Below are 26465 nucleotides of genomic sequence, written 5' to 3' on the forward strand. Positions count from 1 at the left end.
ACAAAAAACTTAACCAAAGTGTGACGCCGACGCCGACGCCGTGGTGAGTAGGATAGCTCTACTTATTCTTCGAATAGTCGAGCTAAAAACAAGAAAGTAGGTCAGTAGGTCAAGGTCACAGTCATGTGACCCCTAATTACTTGGGGTCATCAGGTAACTATAATTAAACAGTCTAGGAAATATGATCAGATATTTTTTCCTATATAACTCATATAAAAACTAAGTGACCCTCGGGGGCCCCCAGGGCAGGGCCTCTTTTTACCCCAGAGGCAAAATTTGAACAATCTTGGTAGTGGACCACTAGGCAATGCTACATACCAAATATCAAAAGCCTAGGCCTTGCAGTTTCAGACAAGAAGATTTAAAAAAAAAAAATCCTATATAAGTCTATGTAAAACTTGGGACCCCCATGGCGGGGCCTCTTTTCACCCCAGAGACAAAATTTGAAAAATCTTTGTAGAGGACCACAAGGCAATGTTACATACCAAACATCAAAGGCCTATGTCTTGTGGTTTCAGACAAGAAGATTTTTAAAGTTTTTTCCTATATAAGTCTATGTAAAACTTGGGACCCCCTAGGGTGGGGCCTCTTTTCACCCCAGGGGCATAATTTGAACAATCTTTATAGAGGACCATTAGATGATGTCACATGCCATATATTGAGGCTCTATGCCTTGTGGTTTTGGACAAGAAGATTTTCAAAGTTTTCCCTATATAAGTCTATGTAAACCATGTGACTCCCAGGGTGGGGCCATATTTGACTCTAGGGGGATAACTTGAACAATCTTGATAGAGGATCACTAGATGATGCTACACACCAAATATGAAAGCCCTATAACCTGTGGTTTTGGACAAGAAGATTTTTAAAGTTTTTCATTTCAGTTGCCATGGCAACCAGAGTTCTGTATGGAATTCAATTCTTTGAACAATTTTAAAGAAGACCGTCCAAGGAACATCCCTGTTAAGTTTCATCAAATATGGCCTAATGGTTTAGGAGGAGATGTTGTTTAAATGAAAGAGTGGACGGACCACGGACGGATGGACGCCAGACGGTAAGCGATCACAATAGCTCACCCTGAGCCTTTGGCTCATGTGAGCTAAAACAAAACAAGTCATACATGAGTATCAATAATTACACAGTATGTTTCAGAAAGCTCCATTTTAGAAGTTTGATCTATTTAATTTGATTTTATTTATATTTCAATATCAGAGAAAGTATTATTTAGTGGGTGACTGGCATTTTTTATCAATATGATTTCAGTTAATTAATAATAGACCAGAGCTATCGCCTCTTCATATAGACAGATACTTTCTGAACCTCATTTGGACAAATTGCCCTTTGTATAACAAATATATTTTGTCTTCCAACCAATGTTTGTTCTGGAGACATTACACTGTGGTGATTTGTTCAAATGTGGAAAACGTTATTGAAACTTGTTGTATAACCCCACCTAATATCAGTTTGATTAAATCTATTTGCAACCTTGAAAAGTGCATGGTAAAATCAAAAGCAAAATGCATGTATTGATCTATAAAACCTTTCTGAAAATCTAAATTAGCATAATGAAAATATTACTGTTTATAATGTAACTATATACACAATGTTCTGACTACTCATTAGGACATGGCACAGGAAATTTCTGAGATACTCTTGAGCATAGTCCACCTAACCAGTGGCCAATACTAGTTCTTCCCAGGAAAGAGGGCTTCGCATGTACCTGTCCTTTATACCGGGCACGTTAAAGAACCAGACTGTCTATTTGCAAAGAGTTGGGCGGACATGTCTGTATCTAAACAATTTTTCTCCCTGTTAAAGGGGCTATCTCTCACTCTGTCCCTCTGGACAGATCACTCTGGTTCTATTCCGGCAGAGGTGAGTTGGCACGCCCAGTGACTGCCTGTGTATGCAAAGCATCTTGGAACATGTTTGCCATGAAAAAAGGGAGCTATATAAATCTTGTATAATATATAACAAGAGCACCGCCTTGTGGGTGCAGACACTCATCTGATTTTTTTTGGCCATAATTCTTGCAAAAAGCAATGTAGAGTTATGGTACTTGTTGTACATAGTCAGCTTTTAATGGCGAACAATTGCTCCAAGTTTTAAAGCAATAGCTTTGACCGTTAAGGAGAAAAGTTGACCTAAACATAAAACTTAACAAAAAAATCTGATATTTTCTAAGTCCAAAAGGGGCCATAATTCTTGCAAAAAGCAGGATGGAGTTATGTTTCTTGCTGTACAGAGTCAGCTTTTGATGGTGAACAAGTGTTGCAAGTTTTAAAGCAATAGCTTTGATAGTTTAGGAGAAAAGCTGACTTAAATACAAAACTTAACAAAGAAATCTGATTTTCTAAGTCCAAAAGGGGCCATAATTCTTGCAAAAAGCAGGCTAGAGTTATGTTTCTTGTTGTACAGAGTCAGCTTCTGATGGTGAACAAGTGTTGCAAGTTAAAAAGCAATAGCTTTGATAGTTTAGGAGAAAAGTTGACCTAAACATAAAACTTAACCAAGAAATCTGATATTTTCTAAGTCCAAAAGGGGCCATATGGAGTTATGTTTCTTGCTGTACAGAGTCAGCTATTGGTGGTGAACAAGTGTTGCAACTTTTAAAGCAATAGCTTTGATAGTTTAGGAGAAAAGTTGACCTAAACATAAAACTTAACCAGGCAACGCCAATGCCAACGCCGATCAAGTGATGACAATAACTCATAATTTTTTTTCTCAAAAAATCAGATGAGCTAAAAAAAACTGTGTTCTAGTTTAGTTTATACTAATCTATTTTAGCTTGATTGTGATGAAAGCTTCAAGCTTATTTGAACCACTCTCAAGTCTGCTTCCTGGGAAAACCAGTACTGGTGCCATATGAGGTGTGGTCGTGACCCCAGTGGGGCTTGCCCATAAGGTGCCAAATAACTGTACACATGGGAATTTAGCTTCCTCTCAGCTGTGGTCATGTTCATTTTAAAGTTTTAATTAAACCTCACTTAAATACTGGTAACTGAAATCAACTGATTTATATTCAAAATTTCTGCATGATCAATAAAATTACAAATGCATGTACATTTTCATCACATGTTATTAAAGAAAAAGATCAATTAAACTTTTGCAATTAACAAAACCGCACCAAATTAATGGCTGGGGCCTCCATGGAACATTTTCAAATTTTTGCTGAAACCTTTGTCACAGAAAAATCAGATAAATATCGATTGATGCTAAATATTCAAAATTCTTCCCAAAGTTTATCCACTTCTTTTTAGATTCAAAGAGAACCTGTCTAATTTGGAGAGGATCCCGACTGTCCATGAGATGGCATATATTAATTTAGTTACCTTAGACCAAGCCCATTCTTCTCTGCAAACAAGATTGGATACTGTAACCCATTCTCTTGTAGGTACCTCAAGTTGAATTCTGAAATATTGTAACACAGTCATTTGTATAAAATGTTGAGGCATAGAGTTTGGTAAGATATTTAATTTGTTTCTTGGAGGAGTATTACCCTCACTGCAGAACTTATGTAATACTTCATGACACAAATCTAATACCTTTTATATAATTATTAGGCATAAAAAAAAAATTTGTTTGTTTCCGGTATCCCGACCTAACCTAAATTTTAGGCCCGACTAAATGTTTTTATAGCCTTGGAGAATATTTTTTTCAACTTTTTTAACAAAAACTTGCAAAACTGCACTTTTCATACTTTAAACATGGCCAATGATGTTAGAAATCAACTTACTGATTCTCTAAAGGCATAACCCCCTTATTTGTATTCATTTTTTGACACAAAAATGATTTCCGAAAAGTCGCCCTTAATAAAATAAAATTCTAAAAAAAAAAATTTCCGACCTACCTACCCTTATTTTTTTGAGCATGTTACCGGAAACAAAGATTTTTTTTTAGGCCTTACAATACCATTTCAAAAACATAAAGTTAATTTTGAAAATCACTTAAAATTTACAATATGATAGGAATCAGCCATAATTAAGTGTTCGGTTTGTTAAAGACAATCCACCAAAGTATGTGGGCCAGTATAATAAATGGGTAGGGGGAGGGGTTGAGATAGGCATTATATATCTATGTGGAGTAGCTGAGCTAACACAAGTAATAGAAAGAGTAGGGGTTCACGAGAATAACCTAATTATTCAAGCGGCCCCTATGCTTTCTGTTTCGTATCATGGTCCGCCAATATGAACAATGCATTGGGCTACTAATTTTGATTGACAAGTTAACATCCCATTTTAAGCGTGACAATTTAAGCGTACTCGAACTGAAATAAAGAACGGTTTTAGAAAGTTCAACATTTCCCTACAGTATTCTATATGTAGGCAGGACCTAAGACATGTTCTCCAACTTAGAGTAAGGCTTATAGCCACGCCTCTTCCTCAGTTGAAGAACATTACAGATAGAAGTTAACAGTTATAATGACACTGCAGGTAAACCATGATACAATAACTTATTTGTTTTAGTGACAACTTATGTTTTTTCATATCCCACCATGAAAATTTACTGACCCTCCACAGAAATATAAGGGGTCACTTTTTGACCCTTTTTTAATAAATGAAAATGCTAGAATCATATGAAAGGTAAATTAAATTGGCATTCTTAGGAGCTCACGATTTCACAGCTCGTCATACTTTTGGAGATAGCAGGTGTTTACTATATACACCATTGTTTCAAATTCACCTGCTGATCTTTTGAAAATATTTGTCAAAACAAAATGATTACAAATAATACCCAGCCTACGGTATATAAAAAAATCCTCTGCAAGTGATCTATGTTTTGGCTGTGTCAAATAGGGCACACAATATGAGTGAACCAGCTGGCACAGTTACTAAATCAATTCATTTTATGGCACATCTGTAGCATGTATAAAAGTCTACCAGACTCTTTACTGACCTTGTGTTTTAAATACATTGTTCTTCATATTCCAATGGTTTTATATTTTTTACACATTCATGAACTATGTATTCAAATTACTGTCAAAATTTTCTCAATCAACAACAAAATTTTCTTAGTCAAAGCCAGCATGTTGCAGCCATGGAAAACTTGAGTTCTGTTTCAAAAAATAAACAAATTGCAACATTTCCCTCAACACCTGTGAGGCAACAGCTTGAACTCAATTCTGCAGCACCTGAGAGTTTCCTTTGTCTTGAGTTTAACATATTTTTTTCTTCTTTTTTTTTTCAACATAACTGAAGCTATGTAATGGCAGTGATTTTACTTGTTCTTCACATGAACACATGTGTTCTGTTAAATCGTCAAAGAAAAAAATTGATCTGGCCAATGAAAACATGTCCTCTCTATTTTTGGCTACAGCTCCAAGCCTCTATATTGTTTTCGGATATTTTGCCTCCCCAAATGTAGTCGTGTCTACTACAAGAAGCCAGGAAGCAAAATACATTCAAGCGGCAGGATGTATGGAGTCCACCGATTGGTCACACCTACATGCTTCGGTCCCACGGGCATTTGCATTTTATGACAGTCTATTATTATTTCGAGGGTGTTTCACGAACAATAATATGATAACAAAATGTAAATCAACTACATATAATAAATTTATTAGGATTTTATTGAGTCATTTCATTTCTGACTTTACATATTTCAGTTATTTTAGTTACTATTGTAAAGAATTGATGGACATTTATGCACTTGACTACGGGTTATGTTGAAGATTGTCTGACCATGGATAATGTTGAAGCTCATAATTATGTTGTAGCTAGTTTGTAATAACATTGATATATATTTGCCCATGGGTTAATTACTGTTTAGTTGTTTTTGTTTACACTAAATATTGATAAAACTGAAGCTATTTTGACCACATATAATATGGAAGCTTGTTTGACCATGGGATAATGTTGTACTGTTCAATGAAGCTTTTTTTGACCATGGATAATGTTGAAGCTTGTCCATAATGCTAAAGCATGTCTGACTGCCATGAACCTTGTTTGACTATAGGTTATCTTGAAGCTTGACTAACTATTGATAATGTTGAAGCTTGTTTGACAATGAATAATTTCAATGTTTGTTTCACCATAAATAATGTTGAAGCTAGTCTGGCCATAGAAAAAGCTTGTTTGATCATGGACAATGCTGATGCTAGTTTTATTATGGATAATGTTGTAGCATGGTGTTTAAACCTGTTTGACTAGAGGTTGTTTTGAAGCTTTAAGCAGGCTTAGGCTTAGACTGTGTGTGATATCCTGGAGAAAACCTTAAAATCTGTTTGTCTGTGGATACTGTTGAAGCTTGTTTGACCACTGATAATGTAGAAGCTTGAATGGCCATTATATAGAAGCTTCTCTGACCATGGATAATGTAGAGGCTTGTTTGACCATGGATAATGCTAGAGCTTGTTTAATCATGGATAACGATGAAGTTTGTTTGACTACAGATAATGCTGAAGCTTGTTTGACCATGGATAATGTTGAAGCTTGTTTGACAATGGATAATGCTGAAGTTTTTTTGACCATGGATAATGCTGGAACTTTTTTGACCATGGATAATGCTGATGCTTTTTTGACCATGGATAATGCTGAAACTTTTTTGACCATGGATAATGCTGATGCTTTTTTGACCATCGATAATGCTGAAGCTTTTCTGATCATCGATAATGCTGGAGTCTGTTTGACTATGGATAATGCTTAAGCTTGTTTGACTATGGATAATGCTTAAGCTTGTTTGACTATGGATAATGCTTAAGCTTGTTTGACTATGGATAATGCTGAAGCTTGTTTGACCATGGATAATGCTGAAGCTTGTTTGACTATGGATAATGCTTAAGCTTGTTTGACTATGGATAATGCTGGAGCCTGTTTGACTATGGATAATGCTTAAGCTTGTTTGACTATGGATAATGCTGAAGCTTGTTTGACCATGGATAATGCTTAAGCTTGTTTGACTATGGATAATGCTGAAGCTTGTTTGACTATGGATAATGCTGAAGCTTGTTTGACTATGGATAATGCTGGAGCCTGTTTGACTATGGATAATGCTTAAGCTTGTTTGACTATGGATAATGCTGAAGCTTGTTTGACTATGGATAATGCTGAAGCTTGTTTGACCATGGATAATGCATAAGCTTGTTTAACCATGGATAATACTGGAGCCTGTTTGACTATGGAAAATGCTAAAGCTTGTTTTACTAAGAATAATACTAAAGCTTGTTTGACCATGGATAATGCTGTGTTTTTTTTACCATGGACAATGCTGATGCTTGTTTGACCATGGATAATGCTGATGCTTTTTTTTCTTTTTTTTTACCATGGATAATGCTGAAGCTGATTTGACCATGGATAATGCTGAAACTTGTTTGACCATGGATAATGCTGAAGGTTTTTTGACCATGGATAATCCTGATACATGTTTGACCATGGTTAATGCTGGTTTTTTGTTTTTGTTGTTGTTGTTTTTTTTTTTACCATGGATAATGCTTATGCCTGTTTGACCGTGGACAATGTTTAAGCTTGTTTGACCATGGACAATGTTGAAATCTGTTTGAAGAGTAATGATGCTGAAGCTTGTCTGTATATGGCAAACTTTGAAAACAGAGAGAAACTTGTGATAATTATCAATTCAAAAGACACCTACCTTCGCCATGAAGCTTTTTCACATAGTCTTTGTTATACTTGTCTGATGTGAGTTTATCTTCAATCTTGTATGATCTTTTGCCCTCAATTTCATCATCGTCCAATTCATGGTCTGTGTATGTTTTTCTTTCTTTCACCCTCTGAAAATACACAAAGTATGCCTTTTTTTAAGGGCATTTCCAACAGTTGTTACTGTGCAACCTTTAACCAGTATGGTTACTTACAGATTCTCCGTAACACTTCATATAAAGCGGAATAATTTTTGGAAGGTACTGAAAACTTCATATTAGTTGTAACAAACTAGCTTTGAATATGTCTCCAATAATAGCTGGTAAAATGCGAACTGGTCCGTTTCTTATAATCTAACAGAAAGGTAAATGCAATAAAAACAAGGTGCCTGTTTACAAAAAAAGACAACACAAAAAAAAATACAGATTAGGGTAATGTAGTCTCGTCTGGATACAATACGGATGTCATGTCATGTGACAGTGACAATTTTTCTGAAGCAAACACCCTAGGACAGAAACAATGTAAGTAAGAAAAAGTGAAATATTTGTTATATTTTTTGTTTACCTTAAAAAAATCATGGATTTTGGACTTTATTGAATGATTAATATTAATTACATGTAATATAATACTAATATAAAATAGTTTGAAGCGTAAGTTTATGAGACATTATCAATTTGTCATGAGTTGCTACCAAATTTCAAATAGGTCATGTACTTAAACAAGTCCATACTGTTACATAAAACTGGGCACTGAAAACAGTCCATACCATAAAACTGGGCATTGAAACAGTCCATACCATAAAACTGGGCATTGAAAACAGTCCATACTGTAAAACTGGGCATTGAAAACAGTCCATACCATAAAACTGGGCATTGAAAACAGTCCATACCATAAAACTGGGCATCGAAAACAGTCCATACCATAAAACTGGGCATTGTAAACAGTCCATACCATAAAACTGGGCATTGAAAACAGTCCATACCATAAAACTGGGCATTGAAAACAGTCCATACAATAAAACTGGGCATTGAAAACAGTCCATACTGTAAAACTGGGCATTGAAAACAGTCCATACCATAAAACTGGGCATTGAAAACAGTCCATACCATAAAACTGGGCATTGAAAACGGTCTATACCTTAAAACTGGGCATTGAAAACAGTCCATACTATAAAACTGGGCATTGAAAACAGTCCATACTGTAAAACTGGGAACTGAAAACAGTCCATACCATAAAACTGGGCATTGAAAACAGTCCATACCATAAAACTGGGCATTGAAAACAGTCCATACCATAAAACTGGGCATTGAAAACAAGCATTGAAAACAGTCCATACCGTAAAACTGGGCATTGAAAACAGTCCATACTATATTTGTTTTTGTTTTGGGTTTAACACCGTTTTACAACAGTATTTCAGTTATGTAACGGCGGGCAGTTAACCTAACCAGTGTTCCTGGATTCTGTACCAGTATAAACCTGTTCTCCGCAAGTAACTGCCAACTTCCCTACATGAATCAGAGGTGGATTTCAGACACAATGGCGTTTATCAAATAGACACGGAGAACATACGCCCTGCCCGAGGATCGAACTCACGACCCCACGATCTGTAGACCGACGCTCTACCTACTGAGCTAAGCGGGCTGGCAGTCCATACCATAAAACTGGGCACTGAAAACAGTCCATACCTTAAAACTGGGCATTGAAATCAGTCCATACCGTAAAACTGGGCACTGAAAACAGTCCATACCATAAAACTGGGCACTGAAAACAGTCCATACCGTAAAACTGGGCACTGAAAACAGTCCATACCAGTCCATACTGTAAAACTGGGCATTGAAAACAGTCCATACTGTAAAACTGGGCATTGAAAACAGTCCATACCATAAAACTGGGCATTGAAAACAGTCCATACCATAAAACTGGGCATTGAAAACAGTCCATACTGTAAAACTGGGCATTGAAAACAGTCCATACCAGTCCATACTGTAAAACTGGGCATTGAAAACAGTCCATACCGTAAAACTGGGCATTGAAAACAGTCCATACTGTAAAACTGGGCATTGAAAACAGTCCATACCAGTCCATACTGTAAAACTGGGCATTGAAAACAGTCCATACCAGTCCATACCGTAAAACTGGGCATTGAAAACAGTCCATACCGTAAAACTGGGCATTGAAAACAGTCCATACTGTAAAACTGGGCATTGAAAACAATCCATACCAGTCCATACTGTAAAACTGGGCATTGAAAACAGTCCATACTGTAAAACTGGGCATTGAAAACAGTCCATACCATAAAACTGGGCATTGAAAACAGTCCATACCATAAAACTGGGCATTGAAAACAGTCCATACCATAAAACTGGACATTGAAATATACACTAATGATCGCTGAAACTGATAAAGTATGTACTGAAGTATCTAAAATTATTCTATTAACAGAAAATGATTCTAATGCAGGTAACGGCTTTGACTATATTATAAAACAGTGAATGCTTTGATGTTTTCCTTTCCAAACAGCTAATTATCATTGTAAAATGAATTATTAGATAAGTATTTTTAATCTCTGTGTTTCTACAAAAGGACCTAAAACATGAACATTTTCCTAAAGTGACATTCAAATTTCCTCATCATCACTTTTAATGTCATTATAATGTGTGTCGTTACCTAAAAAGTTCATTAAAGATAAAGTTTTTCTCTGTTTTTTTATGGCTAGGCCAGAATGTTATGTCATAGTCATATATTATTTATAAGTGCAGATGCATAATTATGTAATAAAAAGATTAATAATTTTGCATAGAGAAATATTCACTTGTTCTTTTGGTAATAATATTCAGCTCTTAGAGTTGCACAATATTTCCACTTCTGAACATGCATATAAATTCTCAATGCAAAATTAATAATCTATAAATATATGAACATCAATGAGCACAAATCATTCTATCTCTTTCCAATTAATTAAGTTAATTAAATTTTATATAAATACACCTCTTCCGAGCAACAACTATGAAGAACCTAAAGTGACAATCATCACTATTTTTTTGAAGTTTTATTTCATAAAAACTAAAAAATATTTTGAAAAAAAAAGAAGAAATATTGTTCATTTGTCTTTTCAAATACAATTTTGTTCATACAAATATTATTTTGTAATTATGAAATAATAAAAAAAAATATAATATCTAAATAATGGTGTTGGATGTCACTTGACAGATTTAAATCTTCCTAGAGGATATCTATTTAGAGACTGGTTACAAGGTATCACCAAAACAACAATCTGCCATGTTATATATTACAGAAGTTCCACTGTATTACAAGTCTCAAGGACATAGGAAATGGCTTGTAAATCAACAATTAGTCACTATATTTCACACTCCATACAGATAGTAATGATATGATCAAAACAAATTCATATATAAACAAACAGCTGTCGGCTAAACTTTTCATTATAACAAGAATGTTAAGAGTTTTGATCAAATCATAAAATTTAGCCATATCTCTTCCTAACTGACGGGGAAAATTTCCTGTATGGACCTTCCATAGTAGACTAGCCAGTCTAGACTGATAATAAATACATTAAAATTCTACATTTTTTCCCTTTTTGTCAGAGACAAAAGCCAGTCTATTTTAAAGATTTTCACAGAGGAATGATGTTAAAATTATCATGATATTGGACATAGGATATAGACTGGCTCAGTTCACTACATTCAATCATAAAAATGTCAAAAGATATACCATAGTCTAGGAGCTAGTCTACTTCCATAGTAGTTTGCAAGGACCTGAAGAATTTCCTATGATTATATCTGCCAGTTATAAGTATTTTTACATGAATATTTTAGGAAGAAAAACTGTTTCTCACATTTCATTAAAATGATTATGTCAAATAAATACAACTATTGCATTGTATTTCTCAAAATTTTACACCGACTTTTATTTTGTAAAATCATTTTTTTTTATCTCGTCCATCTTGGTTGCGCAGACAAGATAAATTGGAAATACACAAATGTAAATGAGCCGTGCCATGGGAAAACCAACATAGTAACTTTGCGACCAGCATGGATCCAGACCAGCCTGCGCATCCGCCCAGTCTGGTCAGGATCCATGTAGTTCGCTAATGGTTTCTCTAATTGCTATAGGCTATGAAAGCGAACAGCATGGATCCTGACCAGACTGCGCGGATGTGCAGGCCGGTCTGGATCCATGCTGGTCGCAAAGCCACTATGTTGGTTTTCCCATGGCATAGCTCAAATGAATTTGGAAAATACAGGCTGATTTAAAAATTGCCTATCAGGTCAGATTGTTGAACTATTCATACATCTATCAAATGCAAATTAATGTAAAACTAGAAATTATATTGAAATCATAAAAAAATGTCTTTCATATCAAAAAGGGGAAAGAATAATTACAGCATGTCATGAAAAGTATCTAACTCTGTGTAATCGGTCTTTTTTGTTCCTTGTAGCCTAAATGTGATTGATCACCTTACAAACTAAGCTGAATGTTGATCTAATGCAGTTTTTCTTATCACATGACTTGTATAATGTTTTATTTTTATAATATTTTGATTTTGATTCATTCTTTACATAAATTTTGTATAATACTAGCCTGGATATAACATGTTGATGTTGACACCTTTTTAAGCAAAGAGCTACGGCAACTTGAAAGGCATATAGAGCAAACCTCACCAACATCATGAGATCATTAAACGGTGTATGAAACAGACAGCAGAAAGATAAAAATTTGTGTCCTGAAAAACTTTCTATCAGACTGTTTGTTTATAATGATAATGGTGGTTTTTTAATGTTAGTATTTTCTACATGGGGAAGGAATGAATTTATGATTGGAAGTCTGAGAAATCAAAAGTTGTCATTTGAAAATTGGACCCGATTCGGTTTATCACCTGGCGGCCGTATCGCCAGTGTAATACTTTAATAAGCGTCTGTTGATCTGATCACGACTGATCAAGTCAGAAAACGCTTCAGTAAAATAACGCGCTGGCTGACACTCAGCTTACGCGAGATTACCTCCTGTTGCCATTCTGTATATTTTATACTTCTTTGTTTTAAGCAACAATGAACAACAACCATAAGTACATTTATAATATATGTCTATATGTATCATACTCATTTATTCAAATATAAACTTCCTAAACTCATGACTGTCAAAACATTTCATCCAAATAAATGCAAATGATACCACTTCTAATGTTAAGTCATTTACACTGCTAAATTTCTAAAATGGACTGGTCCATCATTCAATTTGGGCACTACCATTTATTATTTGAAGGGGTGTTCACTGAAAATTTACTAACTGAATAGCGAACAGTGCAGACCATGATCAGACTGCACAGCTGAATGCAAATGCAGTACCACTTGCAGACAGCAGGCTAAAGGTTCAAGACGGGCCACAAAATAACTATATTCATTTGTATTTCATGATGGTAATTATAAATCCTTTGCATGAAGAAATGAGAAATAACTAGTTTCTAGTTACCAACTGACAGTGAAATAATACATGCAAGGCCAAGACAGTGTGTTTAATGTTGAAATATATTATTAGTATGCAGAGTACATGATGTATTAAGGTGAGTTTAGACTACACTTTGTTTCTACAGTGTAAGATAGTTATTCCATGTTTATAAAACTATACTGAAAAGAGAATGACTAAGTTTGCTGGTGAAGTTGTGAAAACATATTGATTCAGGGAGAGCCTAAATTGTCCACCTGTTATCTTGTAGAATAGCTGAATTATACTAGTATTATCAGAATGATTTGCACGAAGCAGGTCACTAGGTCGTGGTGGGTCTTTAAAGACACACCACAAAATAAATGTATTCTTTTTTTATTTCCATCGTGGTAGTTATACATGATTTACATGAAAAATATGAGATATACAAGAATTTAGTTTCAAACTGACAGTGACATATACGGTGAGGCCAAGACAATGTGTTTAATGTCTTAACATTTTATTGAATTAATGTAATATGTACATAAATCAGTGTATTTAGTTAAATTTCAATCACATTTCTTACTACAGTGTAAAACAGTTCTTCATCTATATTCTTAAAACTATGCTTGTCAAAACACATTTATTCAGGAAGGGCCTAAATTGCCCACCTGAAAACTTGTAGTATAGCTGTATATTACTGCAGCGATTTTTTTCCTTCTTTATAAAGGTCCCCTAAAAGGACCTTTTCCCAGTTGAAAAATGCAATCTTTTTTCCCAATTATCATCCAAAAATTCCCCAAATGACCAAATTAAGTTTGTATTTTGATGATTGCAGAAGGAAAACTTAGTTACATTGACATTCACCATGATTTAACCATTTAAACAGTTTGTTTGATGCTATTTACATGGAATTAAAGGAAGAAGCATTCTAAATGATGTTATTCATTAACTATAAAAATTCCCAATCTGAATAAAAACCCAGCTATTTTTCCCAATTTATCCGGTACCGGACCTTTTCCCAAAAGGGCAAAAAAATCACTGTACTGTATTATAAGAACGATTTTCATGAAGTTTTTGTGGGTGAAAAAAGTAGGTCACTAGGTCGTGGTGGGTCTTTAAGAGGAAATATAATGGTATATAATTCAGTGATGGTTCAGGTGTTGTGTCAGTCATTTTATACATCCAAACATATTAACCCTTATCATGCTGGACACATTGATTCTGCCTTTGCGACCAATGTAGATCATGATCAGTCTGCACATCCATGCAGTCTGATCATGACCTGCACTGTTCACCATTCAGTCAGATTTTTTTTTGGTATGCACCACTTTTAACAATTAATGGTACTGTCCAAACTGAAAGATGGACAAGTGCATTATAGAAATTTAGCAAGGGTCAAAATGTTTCTGCATCATGACTGAATAATATACCCTGATTTTTTCCAGATTTTTCCAAGTTTTTTCAGAAATGCAATTCTCATTTTAAAGTTAATGTTATCAGAAAGATTATTTTTCATTAACAGACAAAAACAATTTCACAGTGACCATTCAAGCATTTCTTGAATAATGCTTGTAGATATTTGTTTCCTAACATTTTTGAATTTGTCCTGTACCAGCACACAAGATGCATGTTTATATGGTACAAACATCAGTTATACTGTCAAAGGTGTACTGTAATTTGTTGACTATAAAGTCTACTGCAAGTCAAAGTGATCATTCAAATGATAATTTCAATATATTCTTAAAAAATTAAGAAATATTTTACTAGTCAGTAACTTTAGCCAACGATTGCTTCTTTAAGAGACAGTTAAAGCTTAAAAAATTGGTAATTCTTTCAACAGTAGTTGCAGATGCTGCCTGCCAGCAGCTTTAAGAAATATCACAAGCTGGTACTGTCACTCTACTGCTGGTTTATGGGATGTCAAAAAGTTTGTACTGTCATTCTATTGCAGGTTTAACAGATATCATAACCTGGTACTGTTATTCTACTACTGGTATACGAGATGTACCAAGGTGGTAATGCCGTTCTAATGCAGGTCTAAGAGATGTCACAAGCTGGTACTGTAATTCTAATGCTTGTTTAAAAGATGTCACAAGCTTGTACTGTCACTCTACTGCTGGTTTAAGAGATGTCACAAGCTGGTACTGTCACTCTACTGCCGGTTTAAGAGATGTCACAAGATGGTACTGTCACTCTACTGCTGGTTTAAGAGATGTCACAAGCTGGTACTGTCACTCTACTGCCGGTTTAAGAGTTAAGGAGATTTGGGGTTAGTTCACAAGTTGGTCTGTCACTCTGTATTTAAATTTTCTGTACTACTGCTGTTTAAGAGATGTCACAAGTTGGTACTGTCACTCTACTGCCAGTTTAAGAGATGTCACAAACTGGAACTGTCACTCTACTGCTGGTTTAAGATATGTCACAAGCTGGTACTGTCACTCTTCTGCCGGTTTAAGAGATGTCACAAGTTGGTTCTGTCACCCTACTGCTAGTTTAAAGATGTCACAAGTTGGTTCTGTCACTCTACTGCTGGTTTAAGAGATGTCACAAGTTGGTACTGTCACTCTACTGCCAGTTTAAGAGATGTCACAAGTTGGAACTGTCACTCTACTGCTGGTTTAAGATATGTCACAAGCTGGTACTGTAATTCTAATGCCGGTTTAAGAGATGTCACAAGTTGGTACTGTCACTCTACTGCTAGTTTAAAGATGTCACAAGTTGCTTCTGTCACTCTACTGCTGGTTTAAGAGATGTCACAAGTTGGTACTGTCACTCTACTGCTGGTTTAAGAGATGTCACAAGTCGGAACTGTCACTCTACTGCTGGTTTAAGAGATGTCACAAGTTGGAACTGTCACTCTACTGCCAGATTAAGAGATGTCACAAGCTGGTACTGTCACTCCACTGCTGGTTTAAGAGATATCACAAGCTGGTACTGTCACTCTACTGCCGGTTTAAGAGATGTCACAAGCTGGTACTGTCACTCTCTACTGCCTGTTTAAGAGATGTCACAAGCTGGTACTGTCACTCTACTGCCGATTTTAGAGATGTCACAAGCTGGTACTGTCACTCTACTGCCAGTTGAAGAGATGTCACAAACTGGAACTGTCACTCTACTGCTGGTTTAAGAGATGTCACAAGTTGGTACTGTCACTCTTCTGCTGGTTTAAGAGATGTCACAAGCTGGTACTGTCACTCTACTGCCGGTTTAAGAGATGTAACAAACTGGTACTGTCACACTACTGCCGGTTTAAGAGATGTCACAAGCTGGTACTGTCACTCTACTGCTGGTTTAAGAGATGTCACAAGGTGGTACTGTAATTCTAATGCCGGTTTAAGAGATGTCACAAGTTGGCACTGTCCCTCTACTAATGGTTTAAGAGATTTCACAAGTTTGTACTGTCCTTCTACTGCCGGTTTAGGAGATGTCACAAGTTGGAACTGTCACTCTACTGCTGGTTTAAGAGATGTCACAAGTTGGTACTGTAATTCTAATGTAGCTTTAAGAGATGTCACAAACTGGTACTGTCACTCTACTGCCAGTTTAAGAGATGTCACAAGTTGGTACTGTCACTCTACTGCGGGTTTAAGAGATGTCACAAGCTGGTACTGTCACTCTACTGCCAGTTTAAGAGATGTCACAAGTTGGTACTGTCACTCTACTGCGGGTTTAAGAGATGTCACAAGTTGGTACTGTCACTCTACTGTCGGTTTAAGAGATGCTGCAAGCTTGTACTGTCATTTTACTTCAGTTTTAAGAGATGCCGCAAGCTTGTACTGTCATCTACTTATAGTTGAAGAGATTTCACTAGTTGATACTGTTATTCTTCTGCAGTTTTAGGAGATGTCACAAATTGGTGATTTCATTCTACTGCAGGTTTAAGAGATTTACTTCGCTAAATGCATTACACTGTATCAAGCAATTTCCTCGTTTCATCAATTCTTTTCTTTGGGGCAAGTCATAAAGCAGGTAGTGAAGCTAAATGCATTACACTGTATCAAGTGATTTCTTCACTTCATTAAATATTTCCTTTGGGGCAAGTCACACAGCAAGTATTCAATTCAAAAGCATTACACTGTATCAGGCAAGTTCTTCACTTTATCAATTCTTTCCTGACAGGTAAGTCAAACAGCCAGTATCCAAGTCAAATGCATTACACTGTATGACTTCGACAACTGTTTCCTTTGCACATGTCACACAGCAAGGATTGGTGTCAAATGCATTATACTATTTCAAACAATTTTTTAACTTCATCAATTGTTCCTTTGGGTAAGTCACAAAGCAAGGATTGGTGTCAAATGCATTACACTGTTTCAAACAATTTCCCCACTTCATCAATTGTTACCTTTCCCACAAGGCACACAGCAAGTATTGAAGTCAAATGCATTGAATTGTAACAAGCAGTTTCCTCATTTCATCAAGTCTTTCCTTTGGTTCAAATCACACAGCAAGGACTGGTATCAAATGCATTACACAGTATCTTCTGTTATATCATATATGTTGTTGATTCAAGGCAGTGCTAGGAGGCGTGAGAGGTGTCTCACATTTTATTACCTCTCATGCATGAACAGACTTGATCAAACTGAGTCTTTGGTTACATTCTATGCTTCCAAGGGATCTTTTTACAGATTTTATTGTCCATCTTTCAATTTGGGCAGTATTATTAACTGTTAAAAGGGGCGCTTACCTTAAAGATTCTGACTGAATGACAAATAGTGCTGTTCATGATCAAACTTCATGGATGTGCATGCTGATCATGATCTACTGGTCGCAAAGGCAGAACCGATCTGTCTAGCATGATATGAGTTAAAATGAGGATTAAAATTATTCTTTAGACCATCTGAACGGCTGTTTCAACATTTGATGTCAGACAGACAGACACACACACACACAAACTTCTTAGAACTGCCAATAAAAACAATAAACCTACACCGAGAAACTGTGGACTATCCTTTCACAAGCAAACATAAAAGTAATTGTTACTTCAAGCTCTTTAAAAAGACAAAAATTCGTATATGAATTATGATACACTTATTGCATACTGATTAAATTACTGACACTTACCAAAAGGAGTTTTTGTAGAGTTTTTCCAGTGCACCTGTCAATATAATATCTTTGAACAATCCTGTAGGACTCACAAATATCTTGTTCATTATTTTCTTCATATTCAGAATCATTTTCATTATTTGAACTGGTGATATTATCATCGTCACTGTCTGTTTCATAACTTCCAGTTGGTTCATCTTCAGAGTTTTCTTTATTTTGATATGTATCATTTTTCCACAACTTGGGTAAAGATATATGTAACTTTAAAGTTGACTCTTTATTATCTCCAGCATTTTCCTGAACAGTGCATTCTTTTGGTCCATTCGCCAAATTTATTTTATTTACAGTCTTTGATTCATAATCTGATATAATACTGAATATATTCTTAAAGTTAGATACTTTCTTATTATCTTCAAACAATTCCTCAGCTCGTTTAGCCGGTTTAGCCGCTGTTTTTGTATCTTCAGTCTTAATACATGCCAGTGTTTCTTCTTTTAAACAAACATTATCTTTGAATCCTGAAATAAATGATTCGTCGACATTAACAACTTTGTTGCTTTTATCGAGGAAGCATCCTTGTGTATCAGAATTAAAGTTTTCTTTTTTCACTTCAGTACGTTCTTTCTTAATATCATAATTATTGTGTTTAACTATATCATCATCAGTGTCATCGCTAACTTTTCTTGCTACTTCTGTTTTTATTTCCCATCCAATTTCTAAGTTGTCGTCTATTCTGGTGTGTAAATTCTCAATGTTACCCGTGTACGTGTGTAGACTACCAGCTTTCATAGAAGCTTCGATTTTATCAGCCTGAGAATGTGACTTTAAGCCTTTTGAAATACTTATATTATTAGTAAACGCATCGTTTTCCTGAGAATTCGCGGCGTTTCTATCTAATTCACCACTTCCGTTTAAAGACAACGACATAATTCCGTCCAGCATAACATAATTATAATCAAGGTCATTGTGGTCTGCATTATCTAACTTACTATTTACTAAATTCCGTCCATGCTCATTTACTAAATTCCCGATGCTTAAGTCGTCTGACATTTCTCTGCTTCTTTCTAGTGCAAATTTTTCATAGCATAACTGCCATGATCGCCTTTTATCCTTTTGTGTAAAGTCTGACTTGGTGTTGTTTTCCTCGATTCTTGTCTCCTTATTTGCACCTGTGTGTGGTGCTGATAATTGGTGGACAGATGCTATTGATAATTCCTGTTTGTCATTATCATCTTTACCTTCACGTGTGAAAAACTTTTCTGAACTGCACTTATCACCTTCTGAATTCGGATCGATATTACTTAAAGCATTATATTTTGAATATACTGAATGTTTCTTTTTAAGAGTAAACTTAACTTTAGTAACCGCTTTTCTTTCGTCGTCAGTAAAGACGGGACATTCGTTTATTTTTCGCCAAACACAATGCTCTTTACTTTTAAAAGTATCTTTGCCATCAGAAGTTTTTGTCTCAGCAGCGTCTTCCTCTTTATCTGTCCGATCTGACCTATTAACAACATCATGTTCCGGTGTTAACATCTGAACATTGTACGATGTATGTGTAGGTTTTTTATCCATTTGACTTTTGTCCGTATTTTTTCGAATTGCTGATGCTAAATTTGGAAACAGAATATCATGCCGTAATCCCGATGATGTGTCAACACTGCATGGCATGTTTCTCTTTTCTGTTAAATGTTCTGCGCTTTGAGCTTTAAAGTTGTTTCTATCTGATTTTTCAAATGCAGTCTCTTCCACATTTTGACCCCAACTAAGTAATTTTTTGCATGATGAAGGCAACTGTGAGACACTGGAATTTACATCATTATTTTCAAATGTATAAATATCTTTCAGACTATGATCATTAACAATCCCGAATGAGCATGGCTTAAATTTCTCTGCTGCGTTATCAACAGCGTGCACAAGGTCGTCACTGTGAAGTGGCTCACAGTTGATATTTACGAAAATTCTTCTGTCATATATATCTTCTTCTTCTTTTATACTACGAACCGACTCTTCTTTAATTTTGATGTTACTGATATCAAACGATATCGAACTATCATCTTGAACATGTGGCGGGGACACAGGTTCAAATTTCAACTTACCATCAATGGGTGCGTCAAAATCATACCCTGCAGCAATGTTCCAGAGCGCAGATTCTGTCTTTTCTAAATCCGTCAGTTTTGTTTTGCTGTGATCATTTGTTTTTTCATTATATTCCCACATGTTGCCACCGAACATGACCGTATCTTCTTGATCGAGCTCACTTAACTCAGTCTTAACGTTTGTTATCTCATTTCCATTATTATCGAAACAATGTTCTACTCCATTAATTCTACTATTGTGAATAATATTACTGAAATTATGCGGGTTTTCAACATTTTTGTTGAAATCATCCACATTTAAATTCATTTCACTTTCTTCGTCGTACCATTTAGTGTCACAATCTTGCTCATTTACGCGACCTTCATCAAATACTTTACCAAGAAACACATCGTCTCCAAAATACACGTTTTTCTTTCTCTCATTCAAATTACGATTTCTAACAGTCTCGTGTTTGTCAAAATTGAAATATTTAACTTCTGACGTTTCCGCATTTTCAATAACAATTTCGAAGTTTTCGGGCCTACTGCCTACAAGTTTCTTCCTCTTAGTTTGTTTCTTTTTCAAATTTGACTTTTGTGAGTCTTTTTTGTAATACATTGTTTCTAAGTGTTCCATATTCTTTTTAGTCTCTTAATAAAACAAAATATCCTTCGTACGATTTATTAATACTTCTCTCAGTTCGTGGAAATACTAAGTAAAGAATATTTTGCGTTACATAACAACTATTTTCTTTTTTATTTTCATAATTTGTTGCTCTTCATATTTTTAATATAATGTGGTGTAATTTAAGAAAATGCAACATGCGTTATTTTGTAAAACTGCACATGACTGTAATCTCTATTTTACACGTAAAGAACAGTTCACCATTCACATCATACCAGTTTCATTGTTCAGTCAAGAACTGATTCTACAAATCTCCTTCTGTTACTTCTGCGTACACCAAACACGTTTCATAATTCATGCACTTCCACAATACCAGATTTTTTCAGTGTCGCGCAATACACTTAAAACTTGACGATCCAGCTCACTCAAAAGCTCGACATTCCTCAAAAGCACGCCTGATTAAGGTAAAACTAAATAATTATGTGAATAATTGTTAACGCTTATTTCACAACATCTTTCATAAAGTAGTCCTTTGTAGGCACAACAAACAAGTTATACTATTACACTGCATTAAGGAAGTTGTACAAAGTCTGTTATTTCGAGAAAATTTAAAACTTCTATCGCGTGTAAGTTTAGCCCTACTAAGTCGAGCCTCGGGTTATTTACGATTATCTAAACAAAAAACACATTTTCCAATAATTATGGTAATGGCTAAATAGTTCATATATGGTATATTGCAACACACCTGTGTATTGTATTTTGCACGAAAATCAACGTATCAGTTTCTATGAGGCGTCTTTGGAGAGTTAAATGACACAAGTTGCTTTAAGAATAAGATCACTTACTTTGAGGATGTGTGCATGTTAGTAGCGTACACACCCGCCAAAAAAGTATTTCGAATAAAATTTTGACAAGGTGAGCCATGCGATTTGCAAAGTTCATTCATGCGAGAGAAAAACAGAATGCTACTTTTATATACTTCTGGATAATAATTTAGGCGTTTATCTTTTAAAACCTGACGTTCATGCTTGACAATATCAGTATTGCGCATAAAATTTCCATACCAAGGACGAACAAAAATAATATGGATATGAACACCTTCATCTATCATTCATGACAAATTTGTCGGATGTGATGATCGCTGGTAAATATTGAAAATAAACTGTCTCTATTCGGTTCGTTTTTGTTTTTACCCGCATCATTTATTAACTTAAACCTGTCTTAGCCGCCACCTGTAATAAGCAGTCAATTGCTTTAGGCAGTCGGTCAGATAAAATCCCAAAATGACATTTTGTTCTTATTTCAACTCGTCTTCAGCAACCACCTGTTGTAATCAGCCAGACTGCTCCACTGACTGGGTACTTCCTGCATTGTATTCAATTCTATGAAATTAAAATGCATTAACTTCAAAAGAACCGATATGGCAAACGATGTCAGTATGAAATTATGAATGGAACGATCTATTCTGCTCCGTACTTTCAGGAGACTTCTGCATGTATGACGTTTGTCTACTCATAACTTGACTATATTAACGTGTTTTTAAATGCAGACTTCATATATTTACATCTGGAAAAAAAACAGTAGAGGATGTCGTTTAAATATCACGAAATTTAACGAGAAATTTGTTCCATTAAATGATATGTTTGTTTTCCTTTTAAAATATCTTTCACGTGAAATCTTTTCCTGATCACCAATAACAGCTTACGAGAGTCCTATACCGAGAAACCCTTAAGAATATCGGATTTCTTCTCATTATCAAGATACGCATCCAGCTCTTAAAATATTGCAAACATTTAAAAGTTTCTTAAAAACACTATGAATATCTAACTTGGCAAGTTACTATAGCCCCATGTTGTAAATGAACGACAAACAAATCTCTGCGGTCTACAAAGCACAGTTCAGACAGACGAAATATTTTGTCGCGATCTAAAATGTATGATAACTTCATTGACTCTTGTGGTGTCCGTGTAATGTTACAATCACATATCAAAGCAAAAAGGCTGTGCATTCACTGTGTTGTAGAACTAGAAAACAAAACGTGCCCAATAAAACTGACTGATCGCGCTAAATTTACTTTTTTTTCCAAGTTCAGAAATCGTTCATCTTTCATACTTTATCAATCACACATGTTGTTGTTAATTCTTTGACAGCAACTTAAATTTAATGTCCTTCATATATGCACAATCCAAACTACGTTAAACCAATCAGTAAATCTGGCTCCTTTTTTCCGAATGAATATTTCGTATTTTCCGTTTAAGTAAAACTCTTTAAAATTCCACAATAATCATAAACATTACTTTTCGGGTTTCACTCATTTCAGACTTTCACATGTCATTACTAAAATCTCAGTTGTAATAATACCAAATTAAATTTATAGCTCGAGCGCTGAATAGCCGATAAAGCAAACAAAATACAACTTCCTTTAATGCAACATTACTGTAAGAGCAACACGTGGTAGCGACTAACTATATTATAAACAAAAATTTTCCAACAAATTTAAATAATCATACAGGAAATACTACAGGTGGACCATGCTAAGTTGTCATTTACGGGAACGAGCTAAAACCCTATCAAAAGCATGAAATATTGGTGTGAGAGTTACGGACCTTGTGCCATATGATGTGGGTGATAATAAGGAATAACTATTTTAAGTTTAAAGCAAATCCATCAACTAATTACAGAGATAAGAAAGTGTAAAAAAAACTTTAACCAAGGTGGGGACGCGGAAAGACGCCGACGACGGTGTGAGTAGGACAGCTCTCCATATATACTTCGTATAGTCGAGCTAATAAAAATGTCATGTGAAAAATCAGTAGTGGAGCTCCTATCAAAATTTGTTAACACTTGTTTATGTGGATGCGATTATCCTATATACTCAACCTGCCTATTTTAATTTAATTACTTGTCAGACTCAGATAAACATTTTATTACATTATTATCAATGGGAATTTACAAACATCAATTTAAAGTAAAATCCGGGATTCTCACTGAATAGATATAATGTTATAATTAAAATATTTCATCGAGTTAAACAGATAATAAACTGATAGAAGTAATTTTACTTAACAAACAATCAAGGCCTTCGAGTGGTGTATCGTCTAATTTACCACGGGTCAGAGTTCAGATGCGTGGGAATTAAACCATGAGGGCGTTAGCCCGTGTGGTTAAATACTGAAGCATCTGAACAATGACCCGTGGTAAATTAGACGATAATTCACAAGAAGGCCTCAATTGTTTTCATTCTGACATGCTCGTTGACATATCTGAATAACTATTACGCTGGACTTCATTTACCCAAGGAGTAATGTATAGGACGTCATGCGGCAATTTTACGTCAGTCATAATTGACGTCATAATGCTCTCTTACCGGTCCGCGCGCCAACCGTTGTTTATTGCAGAATATACAGAGCTTGATTTCCTTCTTTGTTTAACTGGAAATCAAATCGAGCCATGTTAGAATGAACTTTATACTGTTAAAATGGTAGTCTTAACAAAATGATTAATCTTAAAAAGACAAATCATCCGGTCAGTGTAACAAATATTAAAGGACACAGCTTTTTCAGTAAATCAACAGTATTTGAGTATATTTCATAGTTTCATGTAATATCGATGCAAACCAAGGTAAACAAGAGTGCAAGAATGTCACAATATACGCCCGTCACAGCAAATTTCTTTACTCTAGCACCTGTATTTGCAAATGGAATTTTAATTTTGTGGTAATTTTTGTAATAACTAAGTGTTTTGTTTTTCTTAGTTCACAAAAAAACTCCTTACCAGGTAGAGATACCTTAAAATACACCTAAAATTGGAAAGTAACATCTATGTTGTACCACAGAAAAGTGGTCTTGGTTTTTCCCTACGCTCAATTATAAAAAAGTTACAATATAAGTTATTTATAGTAACAACTAAGGGAAGTTAATCTTAAAAAAAAAAAAAAAAAAAAAAAAAAATGTAAGTCCTCACAAAAATCTTTACCAGGTAGAGACTGGTCAAAATACACCTCAAAATTGGATGTAGCATGCATGTTGTACTACAGAAAAGTGGTCTCGATTTTTCCCTACGACTAGTAATGAAAAACTTACAATATAAGCTATTTATAGTAACAACAAAGGGAAGTAATTCTAAAGAAGGTAACTGCACATGACACTTCGTCTCATGATGATGTATAATTGTGTCAAGTTACATCAAAATCCCTCCATGCATGAAGAAGAAATGCTTCGGACAAAGTCATTCTTGTATCTGACCTTTGGCCTCTAAGTGTGACCTTGACCTTAGACCTAGGGACCTGGTTCTTGCGCATGACACTACGTCTCGTGGTGGTGAACATTTGTGCCAAGTTATATCAAAATCCCTCTATGCATGAAGAAGAAATGCTCCGGACAAGGTTTTCATTCTTGTATCCTTTGACCTCTAAGTGTGACCTTGACCTTAGACCTAGAGACCTGGTTCTTGCGCATGACACTCCGCCTCATGCTGGTGAACATTTGTGCCAAGTTATATCAAAATCCCTCTATGCATGAAGAAGAAATGCTCCGGACAAAGTTTTCATTCTTGTATCCTTTGACCTCTAAGTGTGACCTTGACCTTAGACCTAGGGACCTGGTTCTTGCGCATGACACTCCTTCTCATGATGATGAACAATTGTGCCAACTTTCATCAAAATCCCTCTATGCATGAAGAAGATATGCTCCGGACAAAGTCATTCTTGAATTTGACCTTTGACCTCTAAGTGTGACCTTGACCTTAGACCTAGGGACCTGGTTCTTGCGCATGACACTCCGTCTCATGATGGTGAACAACTGTGCCAAGTTTCATCAAAATCCCTTCATGCATGTAGAAGATATGCTCCGGACAAGGTCTGTGGACGCCGCCCGCCCGCCCGCCAACCCGCCCGCCAGGGGCGTTCCCATAATACGTCCCGTTTTTCAAACGGGCGTATAAAAAAAATCAATGTAACAAAATCATGAAAAGCACGCATATAGTTATGAACCAGGTCAAATACGTGACGCAAAGAAAACTGGGAACTCATCAGTATCAAGATTAAAGAAGCGCAACTCTGTACATGTATACATAATGCAATTGGTTAATATTTTCAAAATTCTATGTCAAAGGTTGACCATTCTCTAAGAAAAAAAAAGCTGAAGTTATGATAAACAAGCGGTTGATTTTACGCTTTACTCTGTATACACAATAAATATTGGTAAATACACGATTTTCAAAATTCTATGTCAAAGGTTAGACCATAGTTACTCTTGAGAAAAAAAGCTGAATTATGATAAATAGGTGGCAGATTACGCTTTCAAAATGCTGATGTAATGATAAATGAGCCGTGCCATGAGAAAACCAACATAGTGGCTTTGCGCCTTGCATGGATCCAGACAAGCCTGCGCATCCGCGCAGTCTGGCCAGGATCCATACTGTTCGCTTTTAAAGCCTATTGGAATTGGAGAAACTGTTAGCGAACAGCATGGATCCTGACCAGACTGGGCGGATGCGCAGGCTGGTCTGGATCCATGCTGGTCGCAAACCCACTATGTTGGTTTTCTCATGGCACGGCTCAAATATGCAATTTTCTTATATCTAGGTCAACAAGATACTGAAAACTGTTGAAAAAAATATTGAGAGAAAATCAATTACAAACGAAAATTTAATCAAAACGTCCAAGGATCCGAAAAGCAG

General features: G+C 35.5%; 1 protein-coding gene across 5 annotated transcripts in view; it reads right to left on the minus strand.

The window, feature by feature from the left end:
• Window positions 1–26465, minus strand: part of LOC123534922 (lysine-specific demethylase 2A-like) — an 87066-nt gene that overhangs the window by 48598 nt on the left and 12003 nt on the right. For 2 of the 5 annotated variants that reach the window (XM_045317402.2, XM_045317403.2), the window contains exons 1-3: window positions 18102–23230; window positions 7585–7723; window positions 3330–3408 (exon numbers count right to left, since the gene is read on the minus strand). In XM_045317402.2, coding sequence (XP_045173337.2) covers window positions 3330–3408; window positions 7585–7723; window positions 18102–20798 — 2915 coding nt within the window. In that variant the 5' untranslated portion in view covers window positions 20799–23230. Of the gene's footprint in view, window positions 1–3329; window positions 3409–7584; window positions 7724–18101; window positions 23231–26465 lie in introns of those variants that run through there. The other 3 variants (XM_053520144.1, XM_045317401.2, XM_045317404.2) reach the window with 3 other exon arrangements.

The sequence above is a fragment of the Mercenaria mercenaria genome, chromosome 12 (assembly GCF_021730395.1).
Source record: "Mercenaria mercenaria strain notata chromosome 12, MADL_Memer_1, whole genome shotgun sequence".
NCBI classification, from domain to species: domain Eukaryota; kingdom Metazoa; phylum Mollusca; class Bivalvia; order Venerida; family Veneridae; genus Mercenaria; species Mercenaria mercenaria.